General features: G+C 42.5%; 3 protein-coding genes and 1 long non-coding RNA gene across 10 annotated transcripts in view; 2 read left to right on the top strand and 2 right to left on the bottom strand.

Moving 5' to 3' along the window:
• LOC139811816 (solute carrier family 2, facilitated glucose transporter member 1) overlaps positions 1-6,684 on the top strand; it is a 25,225-nt gene extending 18,541 nt beyond the window's left edge. For 6 of the 7 annotated variants that reach the window (XM_071776226.1, XM_071776229.1, XM_071776230.1 and 3 more), the window contains 4 exons: positions 3,070-3,168; positions 3,400-3,964; positions 4,223-4,623; positions 4,725-6,684. In XM_071776226.1, coding sequence (XP_071632327.1) covers positions 3,070-3,168; positions 3,400-3,964; positions 4,223-4,623; positions 4,725-5,072 — 1,413 coding nt within the window. In that variant the 3' untranslated portion in view covers positions 5,073-6,684. Of the gene's footprint in view, positions 1-1,893; positions 2,499-3,069; positions 3,169-3,399; positions 3,965-4,222; positions 4,624-4,724 lie in introns of those variants that run through there. The other variant, XM_071776231.1, reaches the window with a different exon arrangement.
• On the bottom strand, positions 6,530-7,110 carry LOC139811821 (uncharacterized). Its single transcript, XR_011731751.1, has 2 exons — positions 6,971-7,110; positions 6,530-6,871 (listed from the first exon to the last, which is right to left on the bottom strand). It is a non-coding gene; the product is annotated as an uncharacterized lncRNA (long non-coding RNA).
• Positions 7,103-14,257, top strand: LOC139811812 (uncharacterized). Its single transcript, XM_071776220.1, has 4 exons — positions 7,103-9,092; positions 11,033-11,778; positions 11,851-12,069; positions 12,155-14,257. The coding sequence occupies exons 1-4, from the start codon at positions 7,536-7,538 to the stop codon at positions 12,252-12,254; spliced, it is 2,622 nt and encodes an 873-aa protein (XP_071632321.1). The 5' UTR covers positions 7,103-7,535; the 3' UTR covers positions 12,255-14,257.
• A 245-nt stretch (positions 14,258-14,502) lies between these two features.
• Positions 14,503-16,743, bottom strand: LOC139811818 (actin, clone 403). Its single transcript, XM_071776235.1, has 4 exons — positions 16,279-16,743; positions 15,798-16,176; positions 15,435-15,670; positions 14,503-15,007 (listed from the first exon to the last, which is right to left on the bottom strand). The coding sequence occupies exons 1-4, from the start codon at positions 16,402-16,404 to the stop codon at positions 14,618-14,620; spliced, it is 1,131 nt and encodes a 376-aa protein (XP_071632336.1). The 5' UTR covers positions 16,405-16,743; the 3' UTR covers positions 14,503-14,617.
• Between the last annotated feature and the right edge of the window lie 944 nt (positions 16,744-17,687).

The following is a 17,687-nucleotide window of genomic DNA, read 5'->3' on the forward strand; positions in this document are numbered from 1 at the left end:
CGACGATAATCGCAAGTGTATGTGACATAACATTGCTTTTATCCTTGCTGAAATCAGATGAGTTGTGATCGACACGATTAAAAAAATATATTATCCGAAATTATGAATTTCTAACTTGCGATATCTGCTCGATGTTTAACTAATAATCAGTAATGGAATATTTTTATTTCTTTCTATTTCTATTTATCCATTTTATAGATAACACATATTAAAGTAAAATTATTTATCTTATACTCTCTCGATCAGATTTTAAAAACAATCTGTATTTCGGAGATCAGATATTGCAACGTTGCAAATACGAATCTCTATATCGATTCGTATTAATTAAATAATTTTCTCTAATTGTAAGTATAGTAAGTTTTAACACCTTCACCTATTGGTTTTCTGCATTGTCTCTTAATCGTAGAGAATTTCGTACGTTTCCATTCACATTAATAGATGTTAAATAATGCGAACCGTCAAGATTTAAACTCGCGAATCACTGATAAGTGCGTTTTACATAACACTTCTTTCTTTGCATTTTTTAGAAGTCGTTTCTATTTGCGAAGCGGTGTCGCGATAGACTTCGTTATTATTAATGTAACGCGTGGACTTTGTTGTTTACGACGGTAATTGCGAATCAGCAAGAGAAACTGCAAGAATATACGGTGAGACAGTTTATTTTGCGAAATTCGATAACTTTTCATCGAAGAAATGTTGCTTATACGGATACTTAATTAAATTTGCTCGTTTTATTTGCGTGAAAAATTTGCGGGACGCGCGACCAATGATCGATGCATCACGAGATAAGGATTTAGCACCGCTGATGTGCGTTGCGCAAAATAAACTGTTTAGATCTCTCATTTGCACCGGCGCGACGTGTAAAAAACGCGAATATATCTTTTAGTGTACTCAGTATAACGCCAAGAATTATTAATCTGCCGCAAAATCCAACAATTATGATATACCGCTAATGTAACGTTCGGACGATTTGCATCTATCTCTATTATCTCTATATAGCTTGTCCGGCTAAACAAGATTTAATTTTGCTCGCATCAATTTTAAGAATTGAATTATTTCAAGCAGATAAAGATCGAAGAAAATAAAATCGTAAAGCGGAAAATTCCTGTCACATAAACACTCTAATAGATCTGTTTACTTTGCTGCTCTCTTTCCATATCCGCAATAGAATAAAGACACGCTCTTGTATAGCGAGCTATTGAGAGATACAGAGGACAGAAAAATGAAATTTTTCGAAGCGAACTACAGCGAATAGATAAATTACAAGTAATCGCCACTTATTTCGTAACAAGAGATTAAAGTCCGATGTACGATCTTGACGGAACAGAATTTCTTTCGATAAATTACAATCTCGGCGCATAGTACATAGCATTGTTATCGTATATCCGCGTACGAAGTACACTCGGCCGTCGGATCGCCGACGTCAAAGAAGACTCGCAACATTGTCAAAAATGCAGCGATAAATATTTATGCAAGTGCTATGCATATGTAAACATACGTGCTTGGGACAATACGATGATAATGCATTTGCGATGATTCTGCCACGTGATTGACCCATTTTTTACGTTCTCCGTGCGATTGTTGTGGAATTTAGAGAATTGATTATTTCAATTATTTATCTCAATCAAAGAGATTTTTTCGCCGATTTATATTCTCGATAATATCGACGTTATTAATTGAGGCGAGAGTATAAGACCTAACATTGAAGTAAACCCCCTCCCCCTATATAATAATCCACGAGAAATAGATGAATTAAGATGAATGGAAATTATATATACTTATAATTATAATTATATAATTAGAATTATAATTCATATCTGCAAGATTGATGAATTCTCGCTATTAGCAATTTATCTCTTTTCTCCTTTTTTTTACTATGTTTTAGTACTTAATTGAATACCAAGTATCGAAACAAATTCGTTTTAATAAGATATAATTTGCACGGCTTACGCCATTGCTTGGCACACAAGCTCACGCGCGTAACGATAACGAAGTGTCGTTTCTCCATGGAAATGATGTGCGAGTGTGCGTGCGTACGTACATGTTTGCACTATGCAAATCCAACAAAAAAAATGAAGTAATATCGTAGCGCCGTGTTAAATAACACGAACACATACGCACGCATGTGCGGTATGCGTGTATCTTCCGGGTGGACAGATATGTGTGCCCCGCACGTGCGCGCGTGTATGCGTGAGTGTGGTGTGGCGTGCTAGTATAAGAATGGTCAGCGAGGATACCGACCCACCAGTCTTCGGCACGTGTTACGAGACACTGGAGTACGATATACTCTACATTGAAAATTGAAACAACACCGCGAGGCAAACGATCCGGCGACACAACACTTACGCTATATATTATTTCGTCTATTGCGCGCGAGTCAATCGGTGAAAGTGAAATATCGGAACGTGATATAACAGTGCGTATTAATTTGTGCGTGGCAAACCTACGGGATGACGATAAAATCAGCCGACCTCGAGGTGCCATATCTGAGAAGAGCGGTACGCACTCGACTCCGAAAAAGTAGTATTAGAATGGGAGGAGAGAGAAGAACTCCATTTCTACGAAATTGGATAACTTTCCTTTTAAATTAGCAACGCTTCTTTTTTTTCCCGTATAGATATGTATAAATAAAAATAAAGATATGGAATTATTGACGAGATATTTCCTGTAAATATTCCGCGGTTCACTATACTCGTACAATTACATGTCGATTCTTCCGACTTGATTCTGAATACCGGGCAATATTTATCACATTATACTTGCGCGTTACATATTCATCGCTTCATTAATATACGCCTTATCGATACTTGCATTTTAAGAAAGAACAACGACGTCGTTTCGAATATGCCAAGGAAATATTCCTTACTAAAATTATCCGTAAATATTTCTCTTTAAATTTTAATATTTTAAAGTTAATTGTTTAAAAATTAATATTTTAATATTAAAATTGTGCAATTTTTGAACAAATATTTTCCCTTCCAATATCAGATTTTAAAATAATGTATTTGATATAATATTCTTTCGGTAATAACTCTAAAATAAGATTTCCCATATCGATTTCTGCCGTAGGGTCTCAACGGCCGGCTAGCGTTCGCTATCGCGGCGGCCGCTCTCGGCTCGTCGTTTCAGCATGGATACAACACCGGGGTAGTTAATGCACCTCAACAGGTACGGATACTAACTTAATCGTAAGACATTCTCAAAACATCTTACATTAACTATTTGCAAAAACATTTTGTCAAAACTGTTACATTTGCTTTTTCCTAGTACATAACAATAACGGTATATATAGTATATTATATCAGAATCACGAGACCGTGATGCATAAAAACGAAAAAGAAGTAAATGACGAGTGAAAAATGATGAAAATTACTAACCAAATGTTCTAACCTTTGTTAGCTTATCGAGGACTGGATCAAAGACCTGAAGACGAATCGCACGGGTGTCCCAACGGAAAAGACGGAGGTGACGTTAATCTGGTCGTTGGCGGTATCGATATTCTGCGTCGGTGGAATGATAGGTGGTTCTCTGGTGGGCTGGGTGGCGGACCGCTTCGGTAGAAAGGGCGGTCTGCTGTTGAACAACATCCTGGTCCTCCTCACTGTGATTTTCGAGGGTAGCGCCAAGGCGGCGAAGAGCTACGAAATGATAATCGTCGGCAGATTCCTGATCGGTATAAACTCCGGGCTGAACGCTGGCCTGGCGCCGATGTATCTGGCCGAAATTTCGCCCGTGCATCTGCGCGGTGCCGTGGGCACGGTCTATCAGCTTGTCATCACCATCTCGATTCTGGTATCGCAGATCCTCGGCCTGGAGCAAATCCTCGGTACCGCCGAGCAATGGCCGTTACTGCTGTGTCTAACGATCGTACCAGCAATCTTCCAGATGTGCACGTTGCCTTTCTGCCCCGAGAGTCCCAAATACCTGTTGCTTAGCCGCGGCAAGGATATGGATGCGCAAAGAGGTAAGGAAGAGTATAATTTATTACAGCACGCAAATAACGAATGTAGGATGCAGCTTATAAAAAAAATACTTTGAAAAGAGTTTATTCCTGAGTATTCGGTCTTCGAAATCGTGAATCGATTGTCTTTTTTGAATCCGTCGTTTTGAATGGCGTCATCATAGAATAGATTCGAATTCTTTGTTCGACACTTTTTCGCTCTGTCGACTTTGTCCGACTGTTTGTCTTTCTCACAGAAATCGTTTCTTTTTTTCTCAATAGGGCTATCCTGGTTGCGCGGTACGATCGAAGTTCACGACGAAATGGAAGAGATGCGGGCAGAGTACGAATCGGTGAAACTGGTGCCGAAGGTCACTCTACGTGAGCTGTTTGTAAATCCAACGCTTCGCATTCCACTATTCATCTCAATCATGATTATGTTCGCCCAGCAACTATCCGGCATAAACGCCGTCATGTTTTTCTCAACGAAAATCTTCAGGATGGCGCAGCTCGACAAGAATGCCGCCCAAAACGCCACGATGGGAGTCGGCGCGATGAACGTCTTAATGACCATCATCTCTTTGGTGTTGGTAGAGAAGGCAGGCAGAAAAACGCTACTCTTGGTCGGATTCTCCGGCATGTTCGTGGATACCGTCTTACTCGCCATTTGTCTCGTATTCGCTGTAAGTATTCTTGTGTCCTTTAGTTAGTCAATATACAATATGTACAATAGCTCTCGAAAGACGTTGAGATCGCAATCGAACTTTTTAATTACGCATTTCAGGAAACGTCGCAGGCAGCAGCGTATTTCTCGATCGTGCTTGTCATCATGTTCGTCGTCCTCTTCGCCACTGGACCGGGAAGTATTCCGTGGTTCCTGGTGTCAGAGTTGTTCAGTCAATCCGCCCGACCATCCGCTACCTCCATCGCCATCGCCGTCAACTGGACCGCGAACTTCATCGTTAGCATCGGCTTCTTGCCGCTGCAGGAAGTGCTAGGCGCTTACGTGTTCATCATCTTTGCGGTGCTGCAGTTGTTCTTCACGATATTCATATACAAGAAAGTACCGGAGACGAAGAACAAAACTATAGAGGAGATCAGCAGCATGTTCAGACAAAGATCGTATGAATGAAGAATATAGTCCAAATGGGTAAAATATTTTTCAAGAACAAAGTCGGCACGATGACCGTATGAACGATGACTGCGTTCGTTCTCTTTGTCTTTCTCTGTCTGTGTCGAGAAATTCAGCGTCTGGTCTGGCAAAAGTGGCACGCTATTCTATGGTCTATCAACGCGCTTCCAATATTCTGTCCGTACGCAAATATCAAAGTTCATCGAAAGGATACTCGGTGAATATTTGTGTGTAACCGCGATGTGTGCTGCAATGTATTCGGCGTAGTTATAACCCGCAATCGTGCCAATCTATAGAAATCCGGGAATCTTAATTTTTTGTTATATAATTATTTTAACTTTTTAGCGTGTTTTGTTCTTAGTTTCTTTAACTCAGAAACTCCGTTCCAAGTCGAGCTGCACGAACGCGCGCACATTTCGCCCTGGGCCCTTTATTAAGTTATGTAAACTTCATATCAGTTCCTATGTTGCATCCAGCGAAGAAAGTTATGGGAAGAAGAATAATTGAAATGGCGCGAAACAGCTTAGGAAACATGATTCTTTTATAAAGTCTTTTCGAACAATAATGTACGCCATTACCTGTACGAATAATTACAGTTCTAGTCATGAAAAGACCCGTGGACGGAGTATAACGTTGGAAGAATCTTATGCGCTGGCTGATTTTATTTTTATTACCGAACCTCCGATTCGTTTTACATCGACAGATCCGTATCGCTTCGCTAAACGAATTTTTAACGCGGTATGGCGCGAAGTTGTATACTCTATATTTTAAATCAATAATCAATAATCGAGTACAATTGGGCTATTTTTTATAGAATATAGCAGTTTTATGATAGCGGCGTGAAAAACTTGCGTTCCCACTACTGAATAATCGCATCGCATTACTGTCTAAAGAAATAAAAAAAAAAAGAAATAGAAACGCGATTATGTCGATTAGTGAAGAGGGTATCAATTGCCTTTTTATGAGATATAATTTGTAATAGAAATTTAAAGAATATTTTATTATACGTAAACCGAGATGTAAGTTTTATTCGAACGAGTATGGAAAGAATGCTGTTAGGATAATTGTAAATATAAAAATATGTAAAGACTAGTATTGTGCATAGCGTAGGAAATAATTATATTTATGTATGCATGTAGATTTGATTAATGTTTAAGAATGTATATCAACGTTGTCATATTTTTTAATTATTTAGATTAATTTCAATTTGTGTATACATAAACGTAAAAGAAAACATACTAAATGTAACTCAGGAACTTAGCTGATCGTTATCTCGTAAATAGCAGGTGCAGGATACAATGTTTTATATTTAACGCTGTGTCCGTGCCTCTCAAGGAATACTCATTTATGTAATAACCGTTTAAACGGATTTATTGTAGAAAACAGAAGGCATCTAAGTTTATGATAATAACGTTAAATAAATCATCGATTTTTATCTATTTCGTTCGAAAGTGTCATTTAAAAAAAAAAAAAACTTGATCGATCAGATTTATTATATATATGTATTCAGAATGTTATCCACACACGTATGTACCATGTATATTAATCGCAAACAATTCAACTTGTCGCAAAACTGTAAATAAATGGCGCGGCGTGCACGATAATTCCGAGATTCAAAGATTTATCAATCATTCTTCTATTTTATACCGTATACGTTGTTTTCTCGACAAGCATACACCTTTGTAGTTATTTTGGCGAGGTGAAGAAAACAATGCTGTACGTAAAGCGCCGGCGAGCCGCAAATCAACCGCAATCGTGAAAAGGAACTTGTTGGCGCCTTTGCTCTCCAATCTCTTTTTCTGAAATGTCAATTACATTTTTTCATTACCCGCAGATTACCCTAATTTGTATAAGTAGGTGCCGGCCTCTGATGGAGGAGAATGGAGGAAAATACCGACGGTAACTGATTGTGAGCCCGAGAGAAGTATAGGCGACGCGGCGCGCGGATCGTCCCGTCTGACGTCTCGTACTCCCGTTTGGTCTCGCTCGCTGGAGTTTGGAGTCGTTGGATTGGAGGTTGGAGTAAACACGAAGCGGAGGCGCCGCGCTCGCACACCTCGTGCGTGCTCGCTGGCGTTCGCGATCGTTCGTAACGTTGTGACAATTCTCCCAGCGAGCGATAGGGGCAGGGGGTGGAAAAAGTTACAGCTGAGACTCCGTGTTTTTATTCGTATCGCGTCTTCGCGTCGCGTTCGCTCGAGAGGTGGCCGAACGACGGCGGGGACGACGCCGACGGCGGTCGAGACGAAAACGGCGACGGCAACGACGGCTGCGGCTAGCGGCGGCGGCGGCGACGGCGACGGTGGCGGCATTCGCGTTTCGCGTTGTTGTCGCCGCGGCGGCGGCGGCGCGCACACGTCAGAGACAGAAACGAGGTGGCATGCTCGTAGCGGCCGCGGATGCTCGCGGTAGCCGCCGCGAGAGCGTCGGCGACGGAACCGCGACCGCGGTCGCGTCGAGAAGATGTCAAGCGTCGGCTCGCTGTCCGAGCGACTCGTCGTGAACGGTGAGAGGAGCGTCGACGCTGCTCCGGCTGCGGCCGCGGCCGGCGCTGTCAGCGGCATTAGCGGCAACGGGGCCAACAGGGGCGGGGGAAGGGGTGGAGCGGGCCGCGTGAGCGTGGGCGGCAAGAGTGGTGGTGGCAGTGGTGGTGGTGGTGGAAGTGTCTTTATCTTTCGCGAGTCTCGTGGCGGTGCCGGTTCTCGCGTCGGTGGTGGCAGTGGTGGGAAAAGGAGTAATAATAACCCTGATATCACTGGGAACGGAAGGGGGGTACTCGCCGTTGCGACCGTTCTTACCGGCGGCGGCGTCGTCGGTGGCGCCGCGGACGGCCCCCGCGACGTGACGTTGCCCGACGCCCGCGTCGCCCGCGACACGATCGCGACCATCGCGACGCCAGTGAATTTCTGCCGCGAGACAACAGTACCGCGCACCTGCGGCGGCGGTTGTCGCTGTTACGTCTACGCCGCTGACGCGCTATCGTCCTCGGTGACAGGCGGCGCGAGAACGCGCGCTCCCAACGCAGGCAGGGACGACGCCGACGCCGGTAACGACGTCGCCGCGACGTCAACGGACCGCCGCGAGAATCGCAAGATCCCGCCGAGGTGCGTCGCCGGGACGACGCCGCTGTCGCTAGACGCCGGTAGCACCAACGCGAGGCCGCTCGGCAGGAGCAGGAGCATCAGGAGCAGGAGCGGCAACAACAACAACGTCGCTACCGTCGTCATTGTTGACGTCGCGCCGTCGTTCCGCGACATCGACAACAACGACGACGACGACGACGACGACGACGACGACAATAACGAGGACGAGGACGAGGACCGTCGCCGCCGCTACTACAAGCGCGGCAACATGGTCGCGGCGATGAACGAGCACCTGTCCAACGCAACAACGACGACAACGTCGTCACCGCTGGCGGTAGCGAACGCCGTTCGCGCCGGTAACAACCCCGTCGCGATGTCATCGTCGTCATCGTCGTCGTCCTCCTCGTCGTCGTCATCCTCATCGTCGTCGTCGTCGTCGTCCTCGGCTATGATGACAGCGACCACGACGAACGCCGGCGGCAGCGGCAACGGCAACGGCAACGGCAACGGCAATCCCTCCGCAGCGATGATGACGATGGGCAACGTCGGGAGCGGTGCCAACGGTGCCAACGGCAACAACGGCAGCGGCGGCTGCACCAGCGCGCGCAATTCCGAGTTTCAGGAGGTGGACGGCGACGTCAAGAGCACCGCCACCACCGCGGCCGCCGGTATCCTCAGTTTCCCATGTGACTTCGATCATATGTACGCCAGCATGACCGACGGTGCTGCGCCGGCCGCCACGGCCGCCACCGCCACCGCGGCCACCGCACTCGGCGTCAGTCCGCTGCGCGGCAACGAGCCCCGTCACAATGATCTCACCGAGGTCAAGCACCTGAAGGAGCTGCTGCTGCTCCACCTCGACCTTATCCAGCAGCAGTCCGAGCAGATCGTCACCAAGGACAAGCTTCTCGCCGCGCTGCGCCAGGAAAACGAGACGGTACACGCCCGGGACGACAAGCTTCTTTTAGTTTTAATTCTTCATCTTTTTTTACATATTTTTTTTTATTTACTTTCTCAACTGACAAGTCTCTCCTCTCGCGACGGATTGTTCAATTAAAGAAAAATACATTCTGCGAAATTGTGCGAATTCGGATCTCGGGGAGGTGGAGATCGGAGTTTTATTGTATGCAAAGACCCGCGTGATTTTTTTCAGTGATTCAATTATGGTTGTGACAACGTTGATGTAAACAAACACACAGAAAAATGTTTAAATCTCTGATCCCCAAATGTTTATATTCGCAGAGTGGAACTGACTGCTGATCCTTTTGAATGCACCTACCTCCTATAAATATTCGTTAGATTTCTTTGGTTGTTGTCGTAAACCGCGAGCTCGACCCTCGACACGGACGCATGGAGATATCTATTTTAGCGCGAGGAGCCTTTCAATCTCTTCGAAAGTGCGATCGCTCTCATCTTTTAAGTCGAAAGATGCGGAATGAGGTGAAGTGAGTGGCGGTGAGTCATCGAGCGAGTTTTCAATTCAAAACCCGATTCGTCCTCCAACTCCAATCCCGTTTGCCCGCGGCGGTCGCGGATTTTTTGCGTAAGCGTCCGCGATAATTGCATCACGTGTACTTGAAAGATTCTCGAGAAAGAGAGCCTAAATGCCGAGAGACGGACCGTCCACGGAGGTGAAGCCGAAAGCATTCGCCAGGATCGCGCAGAGTTCGTGCCGTGGCAAAGTGACCTGTCGCGGATGACGGGATGAGAAAAGATGATTCTTTTCTCGTTCCGCCGCCACTTGATCTCGAGGCTCTCGAGATAGAAATATCGGGATCCGCTGGCGCGGCGGGCTCCAGACGTTCCGCCTTCACGCTCTCATTCACAATTATGCGCGTATTTCCGAAAAAAATCGCGAGAGAAGGTTGCGGTCGCAGAGATGTCGACGCAGCTTGGAGCGGCTCGCGGCCCGCTCTCGCTTCGCGACGTCGTCATCGACGATAAATAAAGAGGCTCGGGCGCACTAACCTAAGCACGTCGCGCGTATTTCCGTTCGCCCGCCAATCCCGCTCTTTTTCTGGCCGTGGCCGCGGAACGCCGGCGATCCGACATCGATGACTTTGGCACCATTTTGTAAAAACGCGCTGCGCAGTGCGCGCACATGCCCGTGATGCGAGCCGCGAGTGTCAATCCCGCCTTCGCCGTTCTGCTCCGTTCTCCCTCCCGCGCGGCCCGCCTAACCTAAGCGTACCACGCGGGGAACAAGTTAACCGTGAAGGTCAGCTTGCGCGATGTCAACATGTGGTGGCGCTACTTCCGCATTGAGTCCGCGAGGAGAGAGAGAGAGAGAGAAAGAAAGAAAGAGAGAAATGTGTGCGTGTGTGTGATTGAGAATGTGAGCATGGGACAAGGGTGAGGGACGTGCGAGCTGCGAGTTTGTGCGTGCGAGTTCCTCCGCGAAGAGCGACGACGTTCTGCGCGTTTTCGCGGTTTGAAAATGACAGTTGAATCGAGGGGGAAACCGCGATCGCGCCGCGCGGCTAAATAAATAGTATATCGCCGATCGCGGTCGGGAAACCGGTGCGGATTGTCGCGGGTCAGTCCAGTTTCTCGAATTGTGCACCTGCGAGCGATACGTTCGTTAACGGCGCGAGTCTATCGGACTAACCTCCCTTCAGGCGCGAGGGTACCTGAGGATAATTGAGGGATTGAGATTGACGTTCACGGTCCACGGTGTCCAGGTCCAGGTCCAGGCACGGACCTTCGATTTAACATGATTTGCGAGGAGAGAAAGATCGTGTACGGACGGTACACGAGAAGTGTAAATAACGTTTAAAGTTTAAAACGCGTGTAAAAAACGATCGCGAGACTATTTATTAGGTTATCGTGTCAATCGTGTCAAACCATGGAAATGGGGTTTGTATTTGTCTGTTACAGCTGAAACTGCGTTTGGAGCGTATGGAAAGGCGGGTGAGCCTTCAGAAGCTGAGGTCCGAGTGTAGCGAGAATTCTACCGGTTCGGAACATTTAGGCGCCTGCTCACCCACCAGTGTCAATTCGGTCAACGTACCTTCAACCAGCGAACTCCACAGGAATGTTCAGTGCGAGGGTAGCAACACCCTGCACGAGAGCTTCAAGATACGCCTCAACACTAGCGGCGGCATCACCACCGTCAAGCAAGAACCGCACGATAATCAAATTAAACTGGAGATAAAGCAAGAGGTTGATAGCGAGACGAGGTTCGAATGGGAAGAGAAAAAGAAGAGACGATCGGACCCGACTCCCTTGTCTACGGGGAGTAAAAAGAAAAGGGGGCTCTCCTGCTCGTCCACCATAAGTAACGACGGAGTGCAAGAAAAGATATTAGGTCAGACTTTGCACGAAACCAATAGAAAGAGCGACAAAAAGGCGAAATCTCTCGTGAAGAAGGAATCCTTTCTTACGACGGAGGAACACTACTATACAGCTGTAGGAGACCCAGCTTATACGTTACATTTTAAACAGTCTAGCCCAGTAGAACCGAGTAATTCGTTAGAAGTTCCAAACTGGAGAGTAAAAATGTATACGAGTTGTTATACAATGGAGGGAACTGAGAATTTGGATGATGAAATTTTTAATAAGAGACACTTGAAATTGGAGAATGACGAGAGGAGGAGAAAGCGGTGGGATGTACAAAGGATAAGGTTAGTAAAATATGCTCGACGTCCGTCTCTTTGAGACAGTTACAATTTCACTGACATATTTTATTATATTAGGGAACAAAGACATATAGAGAAGTTAAAACAACGACAGGAGCGTCAAAATCATCAAGCTACGTGCTACAATACCAATCATACTGGTCCTTGTCCCTCGTCCATGGAGGAGGAAACTATAACGTCCTTGTGGCCTGACATAGAACAAATTCAAAGTCTCCAAGTAGATTCTCATTTGCCAGTAACTGCATTTGGCGCTCCTATTCCTAGTTTCACTCCAAGGTAAGGGGGTCTATTTCTTTAAACGTACAGATCTTATGTAGTTGATACATTAAATATTATAATCAGCATAACCTTTATCTTTCAGTGAATTTTCTTTACCTTGGTCAAATATAACACGAATAAAATGTCGACGTCCTAAACGTTCAACGGGTAGAAGAAAATCTACATGTAGAAGAAAAGTTTAGGAGATATACAATTTTTTTTTTTTATAAAAGTGGACAGAACTGATTTTATCGGTATCGTCGGTTTTAAACTCTTGAAAATACTATTGCTCCCTCTCACGCCATAATTAAAACAGTTTCGTTGCGAAATAGGGGCACCAAAGATATTTTTATTGACTTTTTAATTATATGCAATATAGTATAGTTTATCTATTTTTTCTACATTTTTATTTAAGTAAATTCATTGACAATACTTGTTTGATACATCTATCCTATTTACATTTTGTACTCGGTGTTGGTCATTTTATTTATGTAACTGTATCACAACGTAACGAAATAATAATTCGACATGTTGAATATTTTTTCAACTATAGACCATACTTCCGTGTCATTTTCAGTGAGTTGGCGATATTTGCAAAACTTTTTTTGAACGCTACAATTATGTGGAGCACTTTATATTATTTTGTAACTGAATACATTCTTTGCTATCAATTATAAAAATTGATTAATGAAACCATGTCTATTGATAATATACACTTCGTAAAAATATGTTATAAAACAATGTTACATAACGGAAGAATATGATTTTTTTTTATCTTGTGTAGCCCTTCTTAATATTTTATAAATTTTGCATTTTTTAATAATTTAACATCAAAGGATGATATTCTTGAACAATTAAGCGTTATCGCAAAACGTGCGTTTGGTTAACTCTAAAATTTACAGTACAAATGTATAGTATAGAATGTTTCAGAAAATGTGCGCTTCCTCTCACTAACAGATTATTGGGTGAAATTGACATTCTCTTTTGCGAAATTTTGATGGCCTAATGGAATAACTTTCATAAACTTTTCGCTAAGGAAACATTCAAGAAAATCTGTAAACGAAATTGGATCGCCTTTTGATACAATCTATGTTGTACACTTATTAAATTACAAATAAGATTGTTATAAGTGACCTCGGTGTAATAGCGTCTGCTACTCTTGCTCCCACGCATATTGCATGCATGGATGTCAAAATCCGAGAGACAGGCGGAGAACTTTCGACATCGTAAACAATTTGTATGGTCATTGATATCGCGACTAATAGTCCAATTTTATCGATTCGAGGTACAAGTTGAGTACCACGTTTTCTAACACAATCAATTCAATTAAATTTAAAGTTAACTATACTTTGATGCGCATTATATATTTGGTAAATAAAATTATATGTATGTTCATTTTTTCACGAATTTCTCGTGCGTATCTCCAAATATTGATATATCTGTTATTAATTACTTTACGGTTTTGTCATAATACAAAACTATATCTATGTATACATATATGTACCGAATTCTGACACTGCATCCTATCCGAGACGATTTGTGATAATTTCGATTTTATTTGCGTTACGAAACTCTGTACTCTTATGAATAAAAGGGATCGACGCAAATGATGGTTGAAGCAAATAACGATATATTTTCGCATATTTCAATCTGTTGTGGATATCAGATAATTTTTTAAGATGTCTGATCCATAATATATTATTAATAATTTGAATGAATGAAAATGAAAATTGTATATATTTTTCTTTAGAAATAGATTTTTTTATGTTTTACTTTTTAAGGAATATATATATATACATATATATATTCTGTAAGATAATATATTAACCGTCCATGAAAATTAATAGAATTTCATGAACAAAACAGCATTCGATGCTACGTAATTACGATGATATGTAATTATCAATATCCTGTAAATGACAACTTTCCTAGCTGTGGAGTTACTGATTGAGTTCTTAGTACATCTATAAATATATGCGACACATAACGTTCTATGAGAAAAAATATGTAAATTATTATTTTCTAATGTATATGCGTCAACAAAGAGAATTTTGTTATGTCGGCAGATGTACTGTGCGTCAAAAGTTGTATGAAAGTTTCTAAGAGGGACGTAGGGAGAACTCTCCAATGTCACATCCGCCTTAAACGTCCTGCTATGTAATATGACATCGAGTACATTTTAGAAATAAAAAAGGACATTGACGAATCAATGGCTTCATTGAATGTGCACAAATTCCCCAGATTCAAACGTTTAAAGGGATAAAAATATTCATCTGTAAAACTCGCACGTGCGAATGCAATGAAACGAGAATCGACGATAATTAGATGTAGCATTCACTCGTTGCGAATCAATGCTAAAAAAAAGTATCCATCTATCAAGGATAAGAAAACTATTGGCGAGTAAAAATTTTTCAAGAAGCGTGAAGGGTGAGGAAACATATAACAAGAAAATTATTACTCAGGAAGTAATAAATTATTACTCAGAAAATAAATATTGTTTCAGTTATTTTGCATACGGCCCACTAAAGATTAATATCGGTTGAGAAGCGTTCTGGATGATGGCATCTCAAAAGCACTTTCTGTGCACAATGAACGGTCCTAACTCGTCATACTCCTGCCTAGAGATCCACATTTGTTGGAACGTGCTCAGACTGGCGAGGATCGAGCCGCCAATCCACACCGAGTATTTCCTTTCGGGCGGCGCGATTACTTTGATCTTCATGGTGGGCGGTGCGAGGGTCGTTATCTCCTTCTGCATCCGATCGGCGATGCCCGGATACATGGTAGTGCCGCCCGAGAGCACCGAATTAGCGTACAAATCCTTGCGGATATCGACGTCGCACTTCATGATCGAATTGTACGTCGTCTCGTGTATGCCGCAGGATTCCATACCCAGGAAGCTCGGCTGGAACATTGCTTCCGGGCAACGGAAGCGCTCGTTGCCGATTGTGATGACCTGGAATCAAACCGTTATCCGTTACGTCTTCGTCCACTGACCGCGCGGCTAGCCAACCCATGACGAGTTAACACTCGCTCGACGCAAATGCGCGCGATTAATGCTAATGAGCGTACACTACCTCCTTATCGTCGTTCATTACATTCAGATTACATATAGCTATCTATATTTCTTTGTATCTATAATTCAGACATCATTTTCGAGTTAACTTAAATTAGCTCTGTAAAGTTAGAGGCTTAATTTAAAAATTTCAGTATAATTGTTGAAATTCTGGGTCTTTCTCAAAAGATCTTGGATTTTTTACAAGCGCAATTTAAAAGATACAGTTTTCACTATCGAGAAGTCTTCCTTTCGCGTTGATTATACAAAATACGTAAACGGTGCATTCGTAGGCAATAATAAATAACGTAAGTAACCAAAGGATTACCTGGCCGTCCGGTAACTCGTAGCTCTTCTCTAATGCAGTCGATGCGGCAGCTGTCGCCATTTCGTGCTGGAAGTCTAAGGCCACGTAACACAGCTTCTCCTTGATGTCACGCACGATTTCACGTTCGGCGGTAGTTGTAAAGGTGTAGCCTCTCTCGGTCAGAATTTTCATCAAGTAATCTGTCAAGTCGCGGCCGGCCAGATCCAAGCGCAAAATCGCATGAGGTAAGGCGTATCCTGAAGAAAAAAGAAAAAAATACATTGAAACAATCAAGCACACAATTGACATTGATCCTGATTTTTAGATCGCAAGGCACCAACGAGTATATCATGAGAAATTGAAGCGAGCAGGGAGAAATAATACCTTCGTAAATCGGTACTGTATGAGATACCCCATCGCCGCTATCCAGCACTATACCAGTCGTACGTCCTGACGCATACAAAGACAGGACAGCCTGAATGGCAACATACATAGCCGGAGTGTTGAAGGTCTCGAACATGATCTGCGTCATTTTCTCACGGTTGGCCTTAGGGTTCAGGGGAGCTTCCGTCAACAAAACGGGATGCTCCTCTGGCGCGACTCTCAACTCGTTGTAAAATGTATGATGCCAGATCTTCTCCATGTCGTCCCAATTGGTGACGATACCGTGTTCTATAGGATATTTAACAGTGAGAACTCCCCGTTTACTCTGAGCCTCGTCGCCTACGTAACTATCCTTTTGTCCCATGCCGACCATAATGCCCTAAAAATAATTCTTGATTAAAATATACCATGCTTAATTAAGTAAAATTTATAATTAAGTAAATTTATAATTATCTATCGGATATCTATATATTTTTCATACCTGATACCGGGGTCTTCCAACGATGGAGGGAAACACGGCTCGAGGTGCGTCATCCCCGGCAAACCCGGCTTTGCACATTCCCGATCCATTGTCAATCACCAACGCAGCTACGTCGTCGTCACACATTTTAGAATAATATTAAGCGGATGATTTTAGCAATGTCGAAGCAGAACGTGAATTTTTCTTACAGTAGATAAATAAATAGAACAACCGAGAGACTAGATGGTACAACGTTCTCGCGTGACATTGGCTTCTGAAGCATTGCGTTTCTTCCTAGAAGAGTTGCTTTATACGAGCTCCCCTCCTTCCGCCCACAGATCCACGCACACACGTATCTCTTTTTATACGACGACTTCAGAAAAATGAACAATAACATTTCATAAATTGACTTAACACTAACAGATTTCCTTTACATTGATAGACATAGAAAGAATACTTTCGCTTATTGTTAAAAAGAAGATTTACAAGTTGACTGATTTTGGTAAAACCTGTTTATAAATTTGTAAATTACACAGTGAATGTATTAGTAACGAGAATATAATCTGCAAACATATAATATATAACTTTTATATAACATAGTTAACATAGCACAATTTAACATTAAAAATAACGTGCGCATAAATAATATAAATAAAAATATGTTTAAAAGTATGTTTCGCTCTTGATATAGTCTTTTCAGAATAATACAAGTATTACAATTGTGGTTTGTCATCACTACGTAATATGAAAAGAAATAGAATTTCAATAAATAGCATTCCTTTCGTGCGTTTCTTATTCTTTAGAAGTTTAGAGAAATATGTATCTATATATCTTTTTTAAATAAAAGACTTAATTGCTCTTTAATGTATGCCAATTATAACTGGCATTTACTGTTTATAGTGTTATCCTCAATAAATGTATGAAGTTCTCGCGGTAATTAGAGCATATATTTTTCTGCATTCCTGCAGTCGCATTGATCTCTCTGCAAATCTGCACTAGATTGCAATCTTTTTAAGCGTAACGCGCGAAGAATGTAATTTTATTTGTAAAAATTTTCCAAGAACAAATTTTATTTCAACAATGCCTTTTATCATTGAGATCTATTTAAAGATAGATTTCTAAATGGCAAAATAAATCGAGCTAACAAGATTCTATGATTCAATTATAGAACACAACTATTATTCGTTCAAATCCTCTCCATATATGTCACAGATTGACAAAATTAAACAAGAAACGATGAAAGTAAGGGAAGCTCATAAAGTTAACGGGCTAAAAAGTCTTAATTGCTCTAAATTGTCTCCCATAAGTGTGTGCATTTTTCTAAAAATAGATAATCGAAGTGCTCGCGATGAAGCGTATTTAAGAAACTATGTTACGTATTTTTAGAAGAATGTGATATAATTATATTGGCCCTTCAACAATTTTGTCAA

Source organism: Temnothorax longispinosus, chromosome 4 (genome assembly GCF_030848805.1).
Source record: "Temnothorax longispinosus isolate EJ_2023e chromosome 4, Tlon_JGU_v1, whole genome shotgun sequence".
NCBI lineage: Eukaryota > Metazoa > Arthropoda > Insecta > Hymenoptera > Formicidae > Temnothorax > Temnothorax longispinosus.